General features: G+C 38.4%; 1 protein-coding gene across 1 annotated transcript in view; it reads right to left on the minus strand.

The window, feature by feature from the left end:
* Positions 1-23,799, minus strand: part of LOC150110639 (transient receptor potential cation channel subfamily M member-like 2) — a 658,320-nt gene that overhangs the window by 83,032 nt on the left and 551,489 nt on the right. The window contains exon 27 of the mRNA XM_090403554.1: positions 15,326-15,419. Within this exon, the coding sequence (XP_090259680.1) occupies positions 15,326-15,419 (94 nt within the window). The remainder of the gene's footprint in view (positions 1-15,325; positions 15,420-23,799) is intronic.

A 23,799-nucleotide genomic window follows, 5' to 3' on the forward strand; every position in this document is an offset into this window, starting at 1 on the left:
TTTACCCCTTCTAACCTCATGAACACATCATATCCTCCCATCTCTATTCCTGTCAGCATGTCGTTCTCATCTAACCATGTCTCACTTATTCCAGCAATTTTTGGATGAACAGACTCAATTAGTGCAACCATTTCATCTGCCTTGTTTCTAAGACTTATAGCATTTGTATATAAACACAACAGCTCATTCCTGGATCTACAGCTAGTTCTACTGATAACACTCATTCGATGTGATCTCTCCATGCTTGACTGGGGCCATTTCCCTTTCTGCTTATTCATTTTAGAACTCTCTTCAATTCCAACTGTTTCCTCTTGATCCCAGGTCATCTTATTCCTTTCCTGTCTACATATGCACTCAGATCCTCTTGGAGCATCCCCCTTTCTCACACAGGGAAACGGCGAGGCTCAGGGTGGACAGGGGTACACCCTGAGCCTCCCCTTTTCCCTGTTCATCTTGCACACCCATTCTCTCATTCTCTATACTCATGGCACTCACTTTCTCATTCATAATCACCTCTTCAATCTCTCCTGTCTTACTCTCTCACTCTTCCACATCATTTCCCACCTCATCAGATTCATTCTCTGTACTCACTTCTCTACCTTCCAGAAGCATTCTCTCCAAGCGACTCGCACCAAAACCACTCAAATGCAGTCCATCGCTCCCATACAGTTCACTTTGTCCTTCAAACGTATTCGACACATTAACAAATTGTACTCCACTCTCCTCACACATTTTAACCAACATATCATTCATAATCCTTGTTCTCTGCCTCATCTCACCAGTCATACCTAGGCAACATGCTTACTACCCTTCCTGTCACACTATTCTCTTTTATCTGTTTAAGCAGCCACTTGATATCCATTCTGACGTGCTTTGTGATCTGTCAAGTCATTCGTACATATTAAAACCATCAACTCCTTCTCTCGCTCCTTCGTCATATCCAATGCATCAATCACTCTACTCATTTTACCACCTGGAAAACATACCTTGTGTATCCCTTCATCCAGCACACCTTTAATAATGGAGCCGCCATACAACGCCACTCACTCGTCTTTCGTTAACTCTTTCGTACCAACTTGATTTGTTTTAATCATTTTCACCCGAATTTTCTTAATTTCACTCCGCATCCATCCCAACACGACTTTAGAATCTCGCATCACATTCTCTGTATCATTCAATCTTTCTAATTTTGCAAACTCTCAACTCTCGCTTCACACTTTCACTCATCCTTTTGAGTTTCTGTACTTTCGGTCCATGTGTCCAACTTTCCCTTTTATTCATTCTTTCCTTTTTTCCCACTTTCGATCCTTTCATCATGCTATTTCCGGTTTCTTTTGCTCTCTCAATTTTGTTTCCTTCCACCACAATCACCTCATTTTCGTTCTTTTTACTATCCATTACAGTTTTCAAATAACTCGTTTTCTTTTTCAATTCAATTTCTTTTTGTTAACAAATTTTCACCTTTCTTTCACACCATGCTTCTCTTTCGAACGAGCACTCATTCTTCCCACAACATTCTCACCACTAACACCCTCCATCATCAAATTCATATTAGCACTCATCAAATTCTCGTTTAGATCACACTGCACACATACCCGTCTTCCATCAGCCCTGAATATCGACAAACCATCTATGTAATCAAAAGAATACATGTAGCACACCTCACACTTCAGGAAACGACTGAAGTCTAAGTTAGTCATGCAGTCACAAAGCCGCTGCCATCTTTCCTCTGCCGATTACTACTCTACGGGCCAAAAACAATAAATTTGTAATCAAGTTTAAGTAAAATATCCCACACACTAATAATACTAGTAGCACACAACTTTTATAGCAGCTCTTACTCAAACATCACTCATATACAATTAATTATTTCAAGAATAACTTATCTGAATCCAGAGCACTTCTTACACACCGCTGCTACTGTTGTCTCATGAGCACCCTCTTTTTGAGAAGTTTAATTCTATTACTGTACTTAGCTTTTTTTTAATTATTAAAACTTACCATATGTGTAGCAATTTTTAGAAACTTGCTTACCATAAAGCCGATATTCCTTTCAAGATCGGAACATAAGGAGACATACTTAATATGAATAAATGACAGAAAACTAACTATAAAATTAATCTTTGATTATTGGAATTTTTGCTTCTGTATCACACACAATGTCAGTACAAAAATATAAAATTAATTCTGTATTTGTGGAGGAGCCTCCATAGGTCAGTTGGTATAGACTTTGGTCAGAAAGACTTGGATTCAATTCCTGTCCATGACATGAGGAACCTTTATCTAGTCTTTTTCAACTAAAGGTGAGTTAGCCATTCTCATATGGAGGGTTTTTTCTCCTGGTAACTTGGGTTTTTCATCCATCAAAACAGGCAAACTAGTATCCTACATTTCCACCCTAACATTAGGCTCTGTGACAAGCCGGTTAGGATTGCTTAAAGTCGCATCATGTAAAATAGTGGACCCTGCGTAAAGCGGAATATAACATGAGGAAGAAGAAGAATTCTTTATTTGTAGAATTTTTGCCTATGTAATCACAGGTGTAGACAATAGAAAAATGGAACAAAACTATTATTATTGTTATTCAGTACCTACATGAAGTCACAAGACTCATTGTGGGAGGACGATCATAGATAACAGTCTAGCAAACCACTCCTTAAATTCACTCTCTGTTCAGATTACCCTACATGCACAAACTTTGTTTCCTAACACCTCGATCAATGATTAAACAAGAATATAATATCTTGATATCTTTAATCTATAACCTGGTGAAAAAACTTTCAACAGGGAGCTCTAAACCAGAGTATTTTAATAATAAGGTGTTACGCCTTTTCACTACTTAAACATTGGTATCTCTTCTGGGTACTGCCCCCACTGATATTTGATAATGTTTGTCTCTGGGTTGGCTTGCTTCCTCGGGAAAAGAGAGGCTTTACGCAGTGGCTGGTTTATGCTCGTCATTGAGTGGGGGATTAAGGATTAAACACACTTGGATAGATTCTGGATATTTCGTATGTCAAAACAAATTTTATAGCCAAGTAGAAGGAATGACCGTGGGAAGTCCTCTTTCTCCCGCTTTTGTCAACTTTTATTTAGAACATTTAGAAAAAGTCCTCTTCTCATCTATTTTCCCTCAACCATCTTTTTGGGTAAGATATATAGATGACATATTTACTATTTGGCCTCACAACAAGAACGCTTTACCTTACTTTTTAAACAGTATTAATTCCTTGCATCATTGCATAAAGTTTACTATGGAATTAGAAGAAAACAATCAGTTATCTTTTTTAGACGTTTTCCTCATCCGATCACCTTCAAATATTCTTACAACTACAGTATACTGGAAACCAACATTCACAGGTCGTTATATTCGTAAAGAATCAGCCCATTATCCATGTCAAAAAACAGGAATTATAAAATGCCTCATCAGAAGAGCCAAAACTAATTGTTCTACTTTTGATTATCTACAGAAAGAACTTTCTACTATCCAACAACACATGAAACTCAATGGCTTTTCTGAAAAAAGTACTCAACGTCTTCTCAATTCTTATAATTATTATTATTATTATTATTATTAAACAAGACCTCATGGAGTCAAAGACTCATCTAGGAGGTCCTTTTATCTCACACACATCTCATCATACCGGGTCTTAAACACATTCAAACTCCTTGCAGACACCACACTCTCAGGCAAGGCATTCCAATCATTTACAACTCTGCACGAAAAAAACCTGCCTCTCACTCCCCTACTCACACCCTCTTTATACAGTTTCCAGGGATGACCTCTGGTTCTCCCCTGATCTCCCACTATTCGCTGTAGAACTTCTCCACCATTGATCCTATAGCAACCCCTTATCAACTTGTAGGTCTCTATCATATCTCCCCTCTTCCTTCTCTCCACTAGTCTCTGCAAATTACATCTTTTCAATCTTTCCTCATACTCGACATTCCAGAGGTCAGAAACTACCTTAGTCAGTCGCCTTTGGACCCTTTCCAACATCTCTTCATCCTTCTGAAAACCAGGTGACCAAATCTGGGCACAATAGTCCATGTGTGGCCTAATCAAAGCCTTATACAATGGAACAAGAATCTCCCTACTTCTACACGTCAGTGTCCTCCTCATCATTCCCAGAAGTCTTTGTGTTGTCTTCACAATTTTGGCGATGTGACCCCTAAATTTTAGATCCTTATCCACTATCACTCCCAGATCTCTTATTTCCTCTACTTCCAACAATATATTTTCACCAAGCATAAATTCTGCATCCCATCTTTGTTTTCCAAATTTTAAAATCTTACATTTTGCAACATTGAACTCACATCCCCATTTGCTTGCCCAATCACTCAATTTATTCAAGTCTTCTTGCAAGGCCACAACATCTTTGCTACTCTTTATGGTTCGTCCCAACTTTGCATCATCTGCAAACAACTGAATATCTCCATCCAAATCTTTGCCAATATCATTAATATACAAGTTAAATAGTAATGGCCCTAAAACTGATCCCTGAGGCACTCCACTAGTGACTTTCCTTTTCCTGGATATTGCACCCCCATACACAACTTGTTGATACCTATCAGATAGCCAGTCTCCAATCCAATGCACTAATCTAATATCCAACCCCATCTGCTCTAGTTTGACTGTCAACTTATCATGAGGCACTCCATCAAAAGCTTTTGCGAAATCCAAGTATATTACTGTGTATCCTTCTCCTCTGTCCAAGGAAGCAGTCACTTTATTGTAATAAGTAAGTAGATTACTAAAACACGACCTCCCTTTAGCAAATCCATGCTGTCCATCAAAGATTATACCATTGTTGTCAACCCAACTCTGGATCCTAGTTCTCACAAGCTTCTCCAACAACTTAACCACAACACCTGACACACAGATAGGCCTATAGTTTGATGCTTGAGTTCGATCACCTCCTTTATGAAGTGGCACAATCTTGCCCTCCTTCCACTCTTTAGGGACTTGACCAAGTGCAAGACTCGTATTAAAAAAATATGTCAAGGCAGGTGTCAACTCTCTGGCACATTCCTTCAGAATACGCGGTGATATATTATCAAGTCCCACAGCCTTATTTACATCTAGTTTACTCAACTCCCCAAACACCTCTTGCTCACTTACAGCCAGTCTCTCCTCCCCATCATCAACTGCTCTTAATCTCTCCATGAAGTCACATTCACAAGATTGAAAGATCTTTATGAACTGCTCATTAAGTATCTCCACCACACATTCCGCAACAGCTGTCTTTATACCATTTCCTCCAATCAATGTCATCCTTCCATAATCATTCTTTCTTTTGCTGGCTACATATCGAAAGAACTCCCTAGGATTCTTTTTAGCTTCATTAGCTAACTGCTGTTCATACCTCTTTAGCTACTCTCACCAACCAAGTCACTCTCCTTGCCTGGTCTTTGTAGAACTCATGAAATTGGTTACTTCCACTTCTCTTATGCTGCCTCCACAATGCCCTTTTTCTCTGTATTGCATGCTTAATCTCTTTATTCATCCATCTCACACCTAACTTATTTAACCTTCTCACCCGTGGTATACATTTAGACATTGCATCCACTAAATATTTTTTGAAAATCCCCCAAGCTGCATTGATCTCTTTTCCAGCTAACTTCTCATTCCATGCTACAACTGCAAGCTGTCTCCTGAGCTCTTCATAATCACCCCCCTTGTAGTTCCACATATACCCTTTTTTCACAGGGGTCCTTGCACTGCTGGCAACCACCCAAGTAATCACCTCATGGTCACTTTCGCCAATTGGTGGATGATTTGATACCTCATTGATAATTACATCCTCCGATGAGATGACCAAATCCAAGACCCTTAATCCTCTTGTGCCCTCTGTTACATACTGTCTGAGGTAGTTATCCCTCAAAAACTCAAGAAACTCAATTTCTTTACTTCCAGTTGCTATCTCTTCATTCCAGTCTATATTGCCATAATTAAAATCACCCATAATGATCACCCTTTGCTGCACAATAATCCTCCACAAAACAACAAAGTTTCAATACGGCGTGTGCCTATTCCTTATATCTCTGGTATTTCAGAACCTATCGCAAGAATTTTAAAGAAATATGATTTAACAACTACGTATTCACCTATTAACAAATTGTCTTCTCATTTTCCTTCTACTAAAGACAAACACTCAACTTTATCTCTTCCTGGAGTTTATCAAATTCCGTGCAACTGTGATCTCTCTTAGTTTGGACAAACTGGACGTTCTCTTGAAAATCCAAGAACATCAATCATCCATTCTTCACAACAAACCTGAAAAGTCTGGATTGGCTCAACACGGGATTGAAACTGACCACAGCATCCTTTGGTCCAGGACTCGCCTCTTACATAGATCCCGTTATAGGTTCGAACGTTTGTTCAAGGAAAGCGTGGAGGCCTTGCTCCATCACCCCAACCTGAATCGTAATGACTGTATATCTATATCAAAAATCTGGGAAAGTCTAATCAAGATTACTCATTAATTATTATTATTTTTTTTAATAGCAAATTCAGTCGTTTCTACTTCAAAATATTCCGTTTCATACTTAGTGATATAACATAATGCAGCGTGTTCTAATTTTAATGATCTATTGTTAGTATTCTAGCTTGTATTTTTTAAACTGTTCTTGTAATACCACTGACGATGGTCTGCTATTTCCAGACCGAAATATTTGGTTAAATAAATATCTTTCTTGTGATTACGTGATTATATCATTCGTTGTTGAATGAAGTCAAAGTGCATAAATAGGGAAACTGTAGCTTTTGTGTGTGTGTGGGGAGGGGGGGCTGTTGACTGAGTACACAAATACCAATGAGGCAGCTAAGCATAAGAATATAAAGAAAATGCCTAAGTCGGTACCATTGGTAACAAACCAGAATGGGATATACAGTATAAAGCGAATGACAGTGGTGGGCCTAAGGTAATAGTGTACACTAATTCCAGCGTCATATGGACCAAGAAGGAGTTTTTGGTATTGGTTAATTCATCCAGGCCATAAGTTATTAGCAATAGTGAGACATGGCTGACAGAAGATGATATAGTTAGTGGGATAGAATGTGAAGTGGATAGTGTGTTCAAGGAGGATAGAGAAAAAAGAATGTTGAGTGGAGTATTATTGATGATAGCCGATGAACTGCAACCAAAGAGAGTAGGAGTCCAATTGTAGGTCAGTGAAAATAGCACATTTGAGGCTATCTTGTGTGAGATAGTGACCAGCAGAACAAATACATGGTTGTTTCTATAGACCAGTGGATGTAAAAGATGATGGAGATAGTATATGTCAGCAAATAAACTCAATAAGTGAGAGCAGATGATTATTATGGGAGACTTCAACTATGAGAACATATATTCGAAGGTGAAAAGCAACATGGGAGGAAGGAAATGGAATTTATGCAGTTATTAAGAAATAATCAACTGAGGCAGCATATGATGGAATGTATTAGTGGTTTGAGAGTGCTAGATCTAGTAACTGCATCCGATAAATTGCCCATAATTAATATGATCACATTGCCACCCATTAGTGAGAGTGTTCATATGGTCTTGACCTGAGAGGTGGCTAAATGTGTGGAATATTCGCTTAAAAGAGGGAATATGTAGAATTACAGTACTGGCAAGTACGACAAACAAGAGATTGCTTGGATCAGTGCCATGGCATGTGAAACTGCAAGGACTGGATGTTGATAGTTCATGGGGAGTGGTAAAGGAGTGTTTGAGGGAAGTAAGAGCAGCACCATCCAGAAAGATAACAGTGTGGTAAGAAAGTCAAAAGCAGAGTATGAAAGGAAATTAGCAGTGCAGGCCAAAGATAATCTCAGAGTTTGTAAGTATGTTGCAAGTAAAAGGAAGAATGTTTAAGCAGAATGATTTTGATGAATGCCAATCAGGTGAAATAGTATAATTACTAAGTGAACACTTTGCAAGGGTATATCATTCAGGTGGAGATACTGAACAAGAGAAGAAAAGGTTTAAATTGAAACTGAGGTAAATGAACTGGAGAATAGTATATTACAGAACCTTGATGAGAATACAGCTTTGGGATAGATGGTGTACCAGTTCGAATTTTATGAGAAGGCTATGGAATTGAGAGTGTCTTTGACCATGTTGTTTAATCTGAGTCTTGGCTGTGGATTAGTCCTAAGAGCATTGAAAGAGGGATAATAGTTCCATTGCATAAAGGGAGCTCCAAGACTAATGTAGCAAACAAATGACTGATCAGCATATCAGAAGTTGGTGTCAAAGTATTGGAGAAGTTGGTTAAGAGCAAAATACAGGAATGGGTAGATGGAAATGGGATACTGTATGGGGGCAGCATGGTTTTGTGAAGGATAGGTCATGCCTCAGTAACTTGCTCACATTTTATAATACAGTGACAGCTGAGTTGGATAAAGGTAATGGGTTTACAGTGATACTGCTGGACTTAGCAAAGGCCTCGTACCGGATACCACATGGAATTCACAACTGCAATTTCCATCCCCTGCAGCACATGGGGATAGATATAGGACTGGTGAGATGGATAGGAGTGTGGTTGATGAAGAGATATCAGAGAGTAGTTTCAGGAGTAGTGTCCAAAAGAAGGCCTGTGACTAGTGGCATGCTGCAGGGTTCTGTTCTAGGACTGCTACTTTTTAATTTGTACATTAATAATATAGGAAAGGATCTGTTCAGTTATTTGCCAATAATGAAAAGTTGGGTAGAGAAATAGTTATTACAGATGACGTCAAAATTTTGCAGGATAATTTGAATAGATTGAGACTGAGCAAAGGAGAATGAATATCAGTTTAATTTGGAAAAGTGTAAGGTTATGCATTTTGGGATGAAAAGATTACCAGCATGTGCCACATTGATGGAACTGTACTCCAGAAAATTGATGAAGCAATGGATTTGGGGTGTTATGGATAGGGAGTTAAAGTTTAGAGGCATGTTGCAAAAATGGCTAAAGTAGCTCATTGGATTATTTGGCTACTGAAGAATATCCTGATGAGTAGAGACAAGCCAAGCAGGTTATTATACCTCTTTATAGAGCCATGGTAAGATCCCATCTTGACTACTGTGAACAGATCTAGTCACCTGGGTTTCTTGGAGATGATGAGGAGGAGGTGGAGAGGATCCAGAGGTAAGTGATCAAGATGGTAGCAGGTCTATAGAATGAACTTTATGACAACAGGTTGAAGATGTGTGGGTTACAGAAACTGGATGACAGGTGGAAAAGGGGTGATATGATTGAGACATACAAATTACTGAAGAGTTTATACAAGATTAATAGTAAGAGTGTAGTTAGTAGGGGGGGGGGGTTAGTAGCTCTTTTGCTTAGAGAGTGATGAATGAGTGGAATAGGTTGTCAGAGTCTGTTGTGCATGCCATGAATGTAAATGAGGTCAAAGGAATTTCAGATACTTCGTGAATGTTGGACAGTGCTTGGCATGATGTTTAGGCTCTTCCTGAATGAGTCTAAAGACTCCACGGAGCTGCTCATAATAATAATAATTGTTGCAAGGAACATAAAACATACATCAAGTATTAAGAACCTAAATAACCTGACAATGTAGAACATGCCACCCAGTAAGCACAGTATCCTACTAACTTTTCCTAGTTTATTTATTTTTTTAACCATAGGAATTTAGTAATCATTTGTTACCTTACTAAAGACGATGTGGTACTTTGTTGGATTTTTTCTGTTAAGATGTATGCTGATATTATTCTATTTTTGTGCTAACAACAATGCTTGTGATATACAGATGAAAATTACAGTATTAAAGAATTAATATTACATAAAGTCTACTATTCTTTAAAATTTTAATTATGTCTACTTATATTATTATTTTTATTATTATTATTATTATTAAACAAGACCTCATGGAGTCAAAGACTCATCTAGGATTATATTCCTATAAAGAATCCTAAAATGATATCAGAAAATATTTTTTTAATCTCTATTTATTCCTTTTAATGTTGCCTTTACTAAAAAAACATTATCTGCAAGTTTTCAAATCTAATGTTAAAGTTTCTTCATTTTCCTCAACCTTCTGCAGATCCACTGTATTGATATACTATGGGTTGTACAGCTAACATGTGGGATTACCATAAACACTGTAAACACAGCTGAAGTACTACATAAATAGATCTTTACAAAGTACTTTTAAGCCATTAAATTAAAACAACCCATCTTTAAAAGTACCCATTGCATAGCAATCAACTAGATGGCTTATTAGTGTGCTAATTGTGTGTCTATTCTAGTTTAACAGCAACTCATCTTTTCTCCTAAGGACAAATGCTATCCTTTGGTACATTCAGGAGTGCATGAAGTGCCATGTGCTGGAAAATGGCATATTTTGAACAGTCAAGAACTGTTATCATTTGCTCTGAAAAACATAAGAAATACAATATATGCTATCATTATGGCAAGTCAAGACAGGCAGACTATATTACAGACACCCCTTCACATAGGATTAAATGAAAGAAAACAGCATTACAACACAGAAGTCATTAGAAATCTGAGAAACTATTTCTCGTAATCATTAGAAATAATTAGAGCTATTATAAATCTGAGAGCATTATCCCAATCTCAACAAGTGTGGATGAATAATTTTACCCGAATTTGAGAAAGTGTATTCTAAGCACAAGTTAAGTGCAACTCTGGGAGTAGAGATCCAGATACCATAGATATTTAGATCTGTAGTCTCAGGAGATGCTGAATGAGATCTTGGTTTTCATTTTATTTGTTAAAATAATGAATTATTTTTACTAGTCACAGGTTATAGTGACTTGCAATTCCTGGCAAGACTTTTGTGCTCTGAGGATGCTGGCTTAAATCCAGTGAACTGTCAGTAGACATTCAATTCATGATTTATTTTGTTCTAACAAAGTGTTATAAGTTTAACTTTAAAAGTTCATGAATAATAACCAAACTTAAGAATCCTTGTTACACACTCTATACAAAAAGTTCACCTTAAATAGATAATCTGAAACAGCCACATGCAAGCAGCTACATAAGTAAACCAATGCAATCCTACATGAAGACGTTTAATGCAAATACTAAAATAATAACATAGAGTATTGCTTATTAGAGTATATTATTATTATTATTATTATTATTATTCAGGGCTCCAAGGAGTCAAAAGACTCATCGAGGGAGGTCCTTCCTAAGACATAAAGTCTGTCAAGACTCACTGAGGGGAGGTCCCCCCCTGAGAAACACAAAGTCTATCATACCACTCTTTAAACTCACTGACCATTCTCGCTCCCACCACTCCATCAGGCAATGCATTCCACGGCTCAACCACCCTCCACACAAAGAAACCACTCCTTACCCTCTTGCTCACAGTTTCCTTTCGTAACTTCCAGGGATGGCCTCTTGTCATCACGCCCTCCCGCTTTTCAACCAAGCGAAAGAACTCCCCAGTGTCAACCCTGTAACCACCTCTCAACAGTTTAAAAGTCTCAATCATATCACCTCTCCTTCTTCTATCCACCAAACTCTGCAGTCCACATTCCCTCAGCCGATCCTCATAACTATCCTTGTACAGTCCTGAAACCATCTTTGTCATCCGTCTTTGTATCCTTTCCACAGTTAATTTATCCCCTTCAAATCCAGGGGACCAAATCTGAGAACAATAGTCCAAGTGTGGTCTGATCAGAGACTTATACAACGGAATAATAACCCTCTTATCTCTGCAGGTCAGTGTCCTTCTCATAATAGCAGCAATCCTCTGTGTTACCTTCACCACCTTTGCAATATGTCCCCTAAATTTCAGGTTTCTATCAATCATCAACCCCCAGATCTCTTGTCTCTGCTAATTCCTCCAGTATAACTCCTCCCATAGAGTATGCAGCATCCCATCGATGTTTCCCAAACCTCAAGACCTTACATTTTGCTGCATTAAACTGAAACCCCCATTCATTTGCCCATCTATCTAGCTTATTTAAATCCTCTTGCAGGGCTACCACATCTGCGCTATTACTAATAATCCTTCCCAGCTTCGCATCATCTGCAAACAACTGAATATCCCCCTGCAATCCACTGGCTATGTCATTGATATAAAGGTTAAACAATATAGGTCCTAGTACTGAGCTCTGTGGGACCCCACTTGTAACCCTCTGCCTCCTGGAAACTGCTCCACCATACACAACTCTCTGATACCTATCAGACAGCCAATCCTGAATCCAGTTGACCAATCTGACATCCAGACCCATGTGCTGCAACTTAAATATCAGCTTATCATGTGGCGCCCTGTCAAATGCCTTCGCCAAGTCTAAGAAAATTGCAATATATGCCTTTCCCTCATCTAATGTTCTTGTAACTTTATTATAAAAGGCTAGCATATTGCTAAAACAAGAGCGTCCTTTCACAAATCCATGTTGATTCTTACAGATAACATTACCCTCATCTGCCCAATGCTGTACACGGTCCCTCACTACTTTCTCCAAGATCTTAACAACTACTAATGACACACAGACTGGCCTATAATTAGACACTTCCAGTCTGTTACCACCCTTATGCAATGGCACTATCTTACCTTCCTTCCATTCCCTGGGCACCTTTGCCAAAGCCAGACTTTCATTGAAAAGCCACGTTAAAGGTACTGTCAATTCCCTAGCACATTCTCTCAAAACTCGTGGCGAAATACCATCCAGTCCCACAGCTTTACTGACATCCAGAGTACTCAGTATCTGAAATACACTCTCCTCCTGTACCTCCAGACCTCGTACCAGTCCTATCCCTCTAGCATTAAAACTGACTCCTCTAGGATGAAATACTCCAATAAAGTGTTCATTGAACAATTCCACTATGTCCTCTGCATCAGTCACTCTATTCCCATTTTTATCCCACAATATCATTCTTCCACAGTCATTTCTCCTCCTACTGGCCACATAGCTAAAAAATTCCCTAGGATTTTCTTTGGATCTTAGGGCCAATCTCCTCTCATATTCCAGTTTTGCTTTCCTTACCACACTAGTCACTCTTCTGGCCTGTGTCTTATATTCCTCATGCATCTCTTCATCTATCTCCTTATATCTCTTCCATAGCCTCTTTTTCACATGCAATTCCTGTTTAATATTGTTTGTCATCCACTTTACTCCAAATTGCGTCCTCTTCTTCACTCATGGTATACAACTTACCATTGCTGATAACAAATATTCTTTCACAATTTCCCATGCACTGGTGATATCCCGGCCTTCCAATTCCTCCCTCCATGAAACTTCCCGAAGTTGACGTCTAAGACTATTATAATCACCTGCCTTATAATTCCACATAAGGCAGGCGTCTCTTTGATACTCCTGCATGTCTATTCATTTTCCAAGTCAACACCATATGGTCACTCTCTCCAACTGGTGGGAGAGACGTCAACTCAGTTATTATCAACTCTTCTGATGCTATAACCAAATCCAAAATTTTTGAACCTCTTGTTCCCTCTGTTACATGTTGCCTAAAACATTTGTCCCTGAAGAATTCTAGAAATTCCATTCCCCTATTGCTACATGCATCTTCCTCTCTCCAATTTATACTACTGAAGTTAAAATCTCCCATAACAATCATTCTTCTTGCACTTGCCAAACTTAGCTGTCTAAACATCTCTTGGTCCCCATCCTCTGTGCTCCTGGGTCTGTAGCAACACCCCACTAAATATCCTGTCTTGCCTACCTCTACCTCACACCATACGCTCTCAAAATCATTTGTCTCACTTCCTTCCAAATTCTCCACTCTTAGAGGACATAGGTCATCACTTATCATAAGCAGTACCCCACCACCATGCTTTCCCCTCCTATCCTGACGAAAAATGCTATACCCAGCGACTTCTATTCCTGTTGTTATATCCCCTTCTGTCAACCACGTCTCAGTGATCGCAATAATTTTTGGCCAGGCTGATGCTATCTGCGCCACCAATTCCTCTCCCTTATTCCGGATACTCTTGGCATTAGTATACAGCATATAAATGCCATTGTTTCTATACCCAGCATTATCTCTTCTGGACTCCACTGGGCTCAGTGTTACCTGACATTGTCTCCCTTCTCCCAAGTATCCATTCCCACAAGAGGCCACCCCTGCTATCATCCTCCCTGGGACACACTGACTCGTTCAGAACAGCAATCTCTCCAGATGCCTACGTCCTTCCTCATTCAAATGTAAACGGTCTCTCGCATACAACTCCTCTCTTTCCTCAAACACACTCCAGGCATCCACATATACCAGTCCTCTCTTGTCACACATTCTCGCTATTATGCCATTCAATATCACCGCTCTTCTGCTCAGCTCATCATTATCATACCTAGGCAACACGCACACTATTTTTCCTCTCTCTGTCTTCTTCCGTACAGTCTCAAGCAAAAATCTCATATCTCTCGCTGCCCGACTTACATTAACACTCAAGTCATTCGTTCCTACCATCACAATCATCTCATCCACCCTTTCACCTCTCTTAATTGCCATAGCCACCCTTTCTATTGTTCCTCCTGGCAAACACTCCTCACGCATCCTATCTTGAACACCACGGATCATTGAGTCGCCATACATTATACCTCTTACCATTCCCTCGCTCCTATTGTTTCCATTCTCTCCTCTTCTTTCATTCCCATACCTCTCTCTTCTACTGTTTCCATTCTCTCCTCTTCTAGCACTCCCATACATCTCTCTCATTCCCTCACTCTTACTGTTTCCATTTTCTCCACTTCTAGCACTTCCATATCCCTCTCTCATTCTGTCTCTCCTACTACTGTTTCCATCTGCTCATCTTCTAGCATTCCCATACCTCTCTCTCATTCCATCTCTCCTACCGCTTCCATTCTCTCCTCTTCTAGCACTTCCATATCTCTCTCTCATTCCGTCTCTCCTACTGTTTCCATCCTCTTGTCTGCTAGCATTCCCATACCTCTCTCTCATTCCCTCTCTTCTACTGTTTCCATTCTCTCCTCTTCTAGCACCCCCATACCTCTCACTCATACTCCCTAAATTCTCTCTCTCTCTCCTACTCTGATTCGCCTTGCATTTATCTCTTCCATTCTCCTAATCTTATCTTTCATACTTCTGCTCTCATTCACAAGACAATATGTTCCATAACAGAGTTGACTGATAGCATGATGATTAATTATACCTAGATTAGACCATTTTCTTAGGGGGGAAAAAAGGTATAGGCAAGAGAGAGAGAAATAAAGCAGATCATAGTTGATATGACTTATTTCTACTCTAGGAGTTGAAAAGGATTGGGTAGATAAAGTCTCTCAACCTGAAGACTTTTTTTTTTGTTATAAGAGATAGAGATTGTTAAGTAACATTTACAATCCTTAGCCATGGAAAATTTAGATAATTTTTAATAATAATGCAGTACCCCAGGCAATGCTAACTGGTCTCTTCTTTCCATCCGGATGACAACAAATTCTAAGCCTTTTGTAGCATGTAAGGCTTCTCGGGATTTCTGCCACCTGTATACAATATAAGACAGTAAATAAGTTTATATATACCATGTATTGTATTGCTGATAGATGTGTATACACATACACACCTATATATATATATATATATATATATATATATATAAATTCCAAATGTTTTTGGAATTTATGTTGTTATATTGTATTTTCATTTTTACTAGATGTAATTGCATTATTTATTACATTATATTTATGACATTAATATGTGTATTATTATTTTGTATTGTGCATTATTATTATGTATAATAATTATATCTTTTCTATAATACAAAATTAAAGTTATTTATTTGTGCAAGAAAAATTATTATTTTTCCTCTAATGTCTACAATGAGTAGTAAAAACTGTCAAATCTGTTAAAAATTTCCTTATGAGTTTGAATGAGGGAAACTCCAGCAGTAAAAGGTTAAAATGTTATGATAAAAAGAACTATATGTAACAAGTTCAAAAAAATTCACAGCTGGTAGCATTATTCTCAAAGATGAACCCTTATTCTGGATGGTCACTCTCAGGAAATCTTAAAACACTTATTCAAAGTGCCAGAGATAGTCTAACTACAAATACTCATCAACTATCACATGGGCTTAATGCTCTATGCGAAGCTGTGTGACATACGAGGTGGTATTAAAAAGTTTTGAGACTAGCTTTGTTTACGAGAAATTACTTTAATTATCTACGTTTACACACACTATTACCTTCAAAATAGTTCCCTTGCATAGCAATACAGCGCTCCCAGCATTCCTGCCACTTCTGAAATGTGTCTAGGAAGTCTTCTTTTCAAAGTGTGTCAAGCACCTTCTGCGATTTGCACTGGATCTCCACAATGGTGTCAAAACTGGCGACCTTTGAGCTGTATCGTCATCTTCGGGAAGAGGGCGAATTCTACAGGAGCCAAATCTGACAAGTAGAATGGGTGTGGAAGTGAGATCATGTTGTTTCCGGTGAAAAACCATGTGTGAGGAGAGCTTGGTGACAGGGTGCATTGTCGTTGTGGAGCATCCAGTTTTTCACGCACCACAGATCCAGTTGCTTTCGCCGAATGTCCTTCTTCAGATGCCTTAAAACCTGGCTGTAGAACTGGCTATTGACGGTCTTGCCCCTGGGGACTAATTCTTGATGCACAATGCTGCAAATGTTGAAAAAGATTATGAGCATGCACTTGGTCGAGCTGTGGACCTGCCTCGCCTTTTTTGGTCATAGAGATGATGGGCTCTTCCACCGTGAAGACTGTTGCTTCGTCTCAGGGTCATACCCGTACACCCAAGTTTCGTCACTGGTAATGATCCTCGACATGAAGGACGGATCATCCATGGCATGCTGACGTGGATGACCCATCATCCACATCAGCGATGGAGTTCTTGGCAGACTTCGATGCAGTGTTCCTTCTGCTCCTGGGTCAGCAACCTGGGGACGAACTTGGCAGCAACACGGCACATGTTCAAATCACATGTGAAGATTGCTGGACTGTTCCGTATGACACACTGACAATGGCAGCAATGTTATGGAGTGTTCTCCGACAATCCTCATGCACAAGTTGCCAAATGGTTTGACATTTTCAGGGGTTGAGCTCGTTGAAGGTCTTCCTGATCTCTCATTGTCTTCCAGTGATGTTCTTCCACTCTTGATGCGCGCATACCACTCAAAACACTTTGAACAACTCATTGTAGCATCGCCGTAAACTTGCCAAATCATGTCAAATGACTGTGGCAGATTTGCCCAGTTTCATGCAGAATTTCACATTCGCTCTTTGTTCTAACTTGCTGTCCATGATGAAATCGCAGACGTGGTAATGCACGTGGTCAGAATAGCACCAGTTGCACAGCTCCCGATGTATACAGGACGATGTCTTTTGGCACACTGACTTATGAAGGTCAGTGCTCCCTGTGACTGTGCGTGCAGCCCTGTGATGTCATCTGTTGGCGTGTTACAAAACTAGTCTCGAAACATTTTGATACCACCTCGTAGATGGACAAGTTCAACAGAAGCTGTCAAAGCAATCCACATGGAATGGCTCCCCCAACTTCAGTACTGCACTGACATTTCTAAAGAAAAAGCTGATTGTTAATTTCAGAATGAACATCTTATCAAACAAACTGTAACTTGCATTAAGGAGTGGATCTACCTCAACAATCTGAATACAAAAATTAAAGATGAAAGTGGGGAAACAGCACTTCTGATGAGAAGTTATTGGCTCAAGAACAAGATTATGCTGTGTTTAGTGGAATTCTGAGGGTATTATCCATTTGAGCTGGTTCCAAAAGGGTATAGCATGAATGCTAACTTTCAGAGAAACCTGTGAACTATGACAGCAGAGGTTCTGTTGATTATGTGTATTCAACTGACAATCATCAATTTTCTTAAGTGATTTTCTGCATGAGTTCTACTGGCATTTGCTAATGAAAAATACAGGGCACAGCAGTCTGGACAGAAGAAAAGAATCAAGCAGATGGAGATGCTTCCTCACCTAGCAAATATTACAGATGATTGAGCACCAGCTATTATTCCTCACCTGTGGCTCACTTCCTGCACAAATGATGTTTTGCCAAAAGGAAGCAGAGATTGATGAGAAAATTTACTTGGAGGAAAAATTACTAAGAGAGTAATTTTTCCTCCAAGGATCAAGCCTGGTATCATAGAGGGATCATTTGTGGATAGATGGATCAAGACTACTAAACATATGGTTTATATTTTTTTGAATAACGTTTTTCAAGCTACCAGTTACCCTTTTTTGACAAAAAAGATGAATGAATGAATGAATAAATACTAAAAAGACAAAGCTATTATTTATAGCAAGCTATGTCTAGGTAACTAGTTCTCAAATACTTTCTGTCCAATGTCTTTTCTGGAATGAAGAGTAAATCACTGCCCACAATAAATATGTGGGCAGTGATTTATTCCTCATTCCAATAAATATCATTCCACAGATCAAAGCAACTTATTAGCCAAAATTCAGGTCAGAGTTAAGTCAGTGCCTCCTAATTTCAATTTATACAATTTTAATGAACAATGTATAAATCCCAAATCTGCTCAACCATGTAATACTGATCACATATTCGGGGTAGTGTACCTAAAACCTCCTTAGGATTGCTTGATATAATCCAAAATAGGGCAATCAAATTAACTGATGATCCCTCCCTCTCACAGATTATTCAGTCAGAGATGTTCTGTTCTACCTTATGTTTGTTCTATAGTATTTCCAAAAGTTCTGCAGACCTGGCCACCATCAAATCTGACACTTTCTTCCAAAACTATAGGAACATCAGCAGCTGATGATCAACATCCATTTACTGTCCAGATTCAAACTTACAGAACTAACTTGTCCTCTTTCATTCCATCTATCTCTGTTCTTTGGAACAGCATTCCCCTCCCTTACCTGTTCAAAAAACATGTCAAGAGATTCCTCTTTCCTTCTATCCTGTTATTATTATTATTACTATTTCTCACTATGTGTGAGTCTGATATTAAACAAATAAAGGGGAAAAATACATATTTTGATGAAAACCAACATACAGATATTATTCCAACACACTGTTGTTCTCCATATTTTACTTGAAATGAATTTGAGTCTGGCACAAAGTTATCCAGAGCAAATCTATATTTAGGATCGTGAACATGCAGTTTATTTACTCTAGACTCCAGAATCCTCTCTGGTTACTCAATGTGGATGTTTTTTATTCTGCAGCTTCTCCAGTGATGCTGAAATACCTGAAAATTCCATGTATGAATGACATTATTATCACTACCAATCTCATTCACAGCTTTGCAGATTATAGTATTGTGCATGTTGCTTGCTCATTTTTAAAACATTTTAGTGTACAAATTAATAAAATTGTATGGCAAGAACTTCATTGAAAACTTTACTTTCATATTCAGATTTTTATACTTCAAAATCAATTAAGTCATAAGTTCTAAAAAAAAAAAAAGTGGGATAAGGAATGAAATATACAATTTAATAACTAATAAATGAATAAAATATGTATGTTATAGAAATATAATATATATATATATATATATATATATATATATATATTATACAAAATAAATATATTATGGTATGGACAATCCAAAAGCAGATTAGCACAGCATGGCTGAAGATTACATAAGCAGGTGGAAGAAAGCCAAATTACTGCATTTATTATTATTATATGTTATTATATTATAATTATTCAGGCCTCCATGAAGTCAAAAGACTCATCGTGGGAGGTCCTTTCTAAGAAACACAAGTCTATCAAAACTCATTGAGGGCAGTCCCTCCTAGGAAACACAAAGTCTATCATACCACTCCTTAAACACATTGACCGTTCTCGCTCTCACCACTCTATCAGGCAATACATTCCATGGTTCAACCACCCTCCATGCAAAGAAACCACTCCTCACCCTCTTTCTCACAGTTTCCTTTCGTAACTTCCAAGGATGGCCCCGTGTCATGTTCTCTCCTTCCCACTGTTCAACCAAGAAAAAGAACTCCCCAGTGTCAACCCTGTAACCACCTCTCAACAGTTTAAAAGTCTCAATCATATCACCTCTCCTTCTTCCATCCACCAAACTCTTCAGTCCACACTCCCTCAGCCGATCCTCATAATTAACATTGTACAGTCCTGACACCATCTTTGTTATCTGCCTTTGTACCTTTTCCACAGTTAATTTATCCCCTTCAAATCCTGGGACCAGATCTGAGAACAATAATCTGATCAGAGTCTTATACAACAGAATGATAACCATTTTATCTCTGCAGGTCAGTGTCCTTCTCATTATTGCAGCAATCCTCTGTGTTACCTTCACTACATGTCCCCTAAATTTCAGGTTTCTATCAATCATCAACTCCAGATCTCTTATCACCCCTACTCTCTTACCACACCTCCAGTTTAACTCCTCCCATAGAGTATTATATATTATAATATAGATTATAATATATTATTATAATGCAAGGCTGCCCATTGTGAGAGAAGAACTTAACTTTAAAGAAACAATAATTACAGAACTAAAAAAAAAAGAGCCAACTAAGCTGGTTTGGACATGTTTCAAGAATGAACCCAGGAAGACTACCAAACATATTATTAAATGGCAGAATTGAAGGACAGCACAGCAGGGGAAGACCAAGAAAGAAAAATTAGAAAATATCCTGCCCAAGTTGCATCAAACAAGTAACAAATATGATATGAAAATCAATTTTAGTAAAACAAAACTAATGGTAATAGGAAGAAAAAGGGAAGCAATCCAAAGGAAAATAGGAAACAATAATATAGAACAAGTAAGGCAAGTCAATTACCTAAGATCAACGATCACTGAAGATCTAGACTATTTCGAAACCATAAAATACAAAATCAATAATGAATGGATAACAAGACTAAAAAAATATGGAACAATAAAAGATTAAGCAAAGAATCAAATTAAAGATATATGAAAGATATATGAAACAATGATAATTCCCACAGTACTCTATGGCTCAGAATGCTGGATCTTAAGAAAAAATATAAATGGATAAACTCAATGCTTTTGAAATGAAATGCCTAAGAAAAATCAATAGAACAAACTGGAAAGAAAGAAAAAAAATGAAAAAGTCAGAGAAGAACTTAACTTTAAAACAATAATTACAGCACTAAAAAAAGAGCCAACTAAGCTGGTTTGGACATGTTTCAAGAATGAACCCAGGAAGACTACCAAACATATTATTAAATGGAAGAATTGAAGGACAGCGCAGAAGGGGAAGACCAAGAAAGAAATGGATTGATAACATTAAAGAAAGCACCCACTTAAACTCCATAAAAAGACAGCAGACAGAAAGAAATGACAAAAATTTGTCTTTGAGGAACTCAACCCAACATGAGTGGAAGAGAAAAAGAAGAAGATTATTATTATTATATAGGTATCTCCATGGAATCAGAACCATCGTGGGAGATCCATTATTTACACAATACTTATCATACCTGTCCTCTCATTCACAGATGAAGCACTCACATCCACCTCTGGCAACCCATTCACCACCCTCCAAGCAAAGATTTAGTCCTCCACAATTGCTAAACACACTGTTACACAATTTCTACTGGTGACCCCCTTGTTCTCTCCCTTCCTGCCATGTACTGAAAAAAGACTTCAGTGTCAATCCTAAAAAATCCCATTAATAACTTATATGCTTCTATCATGTCTCCTCTTTTTTTTTTCCCTATCAGTTTGTGAAGCCCCATGGGAGCATTATATAGACCAGCACTAATTTTGTCACTTGCCTCTCGATCTTTCCCATTGCTCTTCTTCATCCCCATGGAAGCTGGGTGTCCAGATCTATGTGCAATCATTCAGATGTAGCCTTATTAAAGCCTTATCTAGGGGAACAATAACCTCTCTACCCCTGCTTATTAGTATGTTCTTCACATAACCTGATGCGAAGGGTTTTGATTACCTTTGCAATATGCCCTTGAAACTTCAACTCCCTCTCCACAATCACCCCAAAATCGTTGGCCACATCAGTTTCTTGCAGTTTGGTTCCATCAGTATAGTATACATCTTGTGATCTCTTCCCAAAGTACATTGTCTTACACTTGGTCACATTAAATTGGAAGTCATTTACATTTGATAAAACTGCTATTCTATTCAAGTCTCCTGCAACTCTCCTTTACATACTAATACATACTAATAAGCAGGGGTAGAGAGGTTATTGTTCCCCTAGATAAGGCTTTAATAAGGCTACATCTGAATGATTGCACATAGATCTGGACACCCAGCTTCCATGGGGATGAAGAAGAGCAATGGGAAAGATCGAGAGGCAAGTGACAATTGGAATAGGCCTAAGTTCGATTCTCGTCGCGACGGGAGGAATCTTTATCTGGTCGATTTCAATCGAAGGTGAGTTAGCCGATCTCATATGGAGGTAGCAATGTTTTTTCTCCCGGAAACTCGGGTTTTTCATCCCGCATACATACAAATCGGCCCTTCAGAACACACGCAATTTACAGACAAAAATTACTAGTTGTGGTGGTGTTGGAAGTGGGAGGTAGATGGCGTTGATGGAGATGATTCGTAGTAGAGGTTAGGTGTAGAGACAGTTGTAGATGTCCTCCCACGATGAGTCTTCGGACTCCTTGGAGGTATCAGGAATAATAATAATAAACTCTCCTTTACATCATCTTCATTTGCCATTGCTCTTCCAAGTTTAGTATCATCAGGAATATTTCTTGATAATAAACATATTGACAGGAAATATTTCCTTCAAATCATTTTCTATATCACTGTTATACAAATTAAACAACAGAGGACCAAGTACTGAGCACTGTGGCAGTGGTTAAATTCAGATGGGGCTCTATGGGGCCGAGTCCTAGAACTTTTTTTTATGCACTGGGCCCAGACCTGGACCATTTTTCTGTTTTGTGACTTTTCTCCCTTTATAATTATGCCTACAATATCGTGTTATTATTCAACAGTTGTTTACAGTTTTGAATATGTATATAAAGTCAATATCAACAGTTGGCTGATTATGAGTGATGAAAGGGATGGGGAGTTTTGGAAATTCCTGTAATGCGTTATCTTGCAGCGATTGACAAGCAAACATTATTGCAGCATAGTGTAGCGGAATTTTGACAGACTTGTAGTGATATTTTGTCTTTTCTGGATGGCAAACTGTCAGTAACCAAGAATACAACAGCAGATTAGCAGTTGTTTATCAGAGCCCATGATTGTGAGAAGCACAAAGAAAAATCATAATATTTTTGTGTTTATGTAGGCCTACTATTTCAACTATAGATAAGTATATAGGTACCTTCTTTAAACAGAAAAAGAGTTTGGATGACAGTGATAATACAAAATGAGTTTGTAATGACAGTTTGTGTGTAGTTTCTGAAGAGAAAGAAGTCTGTAACAAATTTACAGAAACACAGGATTCCCATCAGTTGCAATGTGATAATATTAATACGTTCAATGAAAGGAAAGATTTGCTGACTTGCTGGACACTCAATCAGTGGATAGCATTCAAGGGTAAATACAATTGGTTATTTTGTAAGGACAGAGGTTTGGAGTGTATGACATGTGTGCAGAGGTACAGACACTCTGCACAAGTTATAAACCCGTTCAGTTATACACTCGTACAGACCCTCTGCACAAGTTCTTCACATCAGGGTATTCACAGTTAGCATCAGAGTGGATAAATGGATTAATATGTATTAAAGGAGGAAGGGTCTAAACAATGCCAACAAAAGAACTCAGAAAGAAAATTTACAAACAATAGAGATACCAAATCTCACAAAAGTGCAGAAGCAATTATTAGATGTAAAAGATGTCCAAAGGAAGAAACAGTGCCCTTGCTTAAAATGAGACTTCATGCACAGCCAGACAAATCGAAGGAAGCCTTGTGGAAACTATTGTAGACCTCCTGCAACTGTTAACT

Source organism: Typopeltis vanoorti, chromosome 1, assembly GCF_054136105.1.
Source record: "Typopeltis vanoorti isolate ZY-2024b chromosome 1, IOZ_Tvanoo_1.0, whole genome shotgun sequence".
NCBI classification, from domain to species: Eukaryota; Metazoa; Arthropoda; class Arachnida; order Uropygi; family Thelyphonidae; genus Typopeltis; species Typopeltis vanoorti.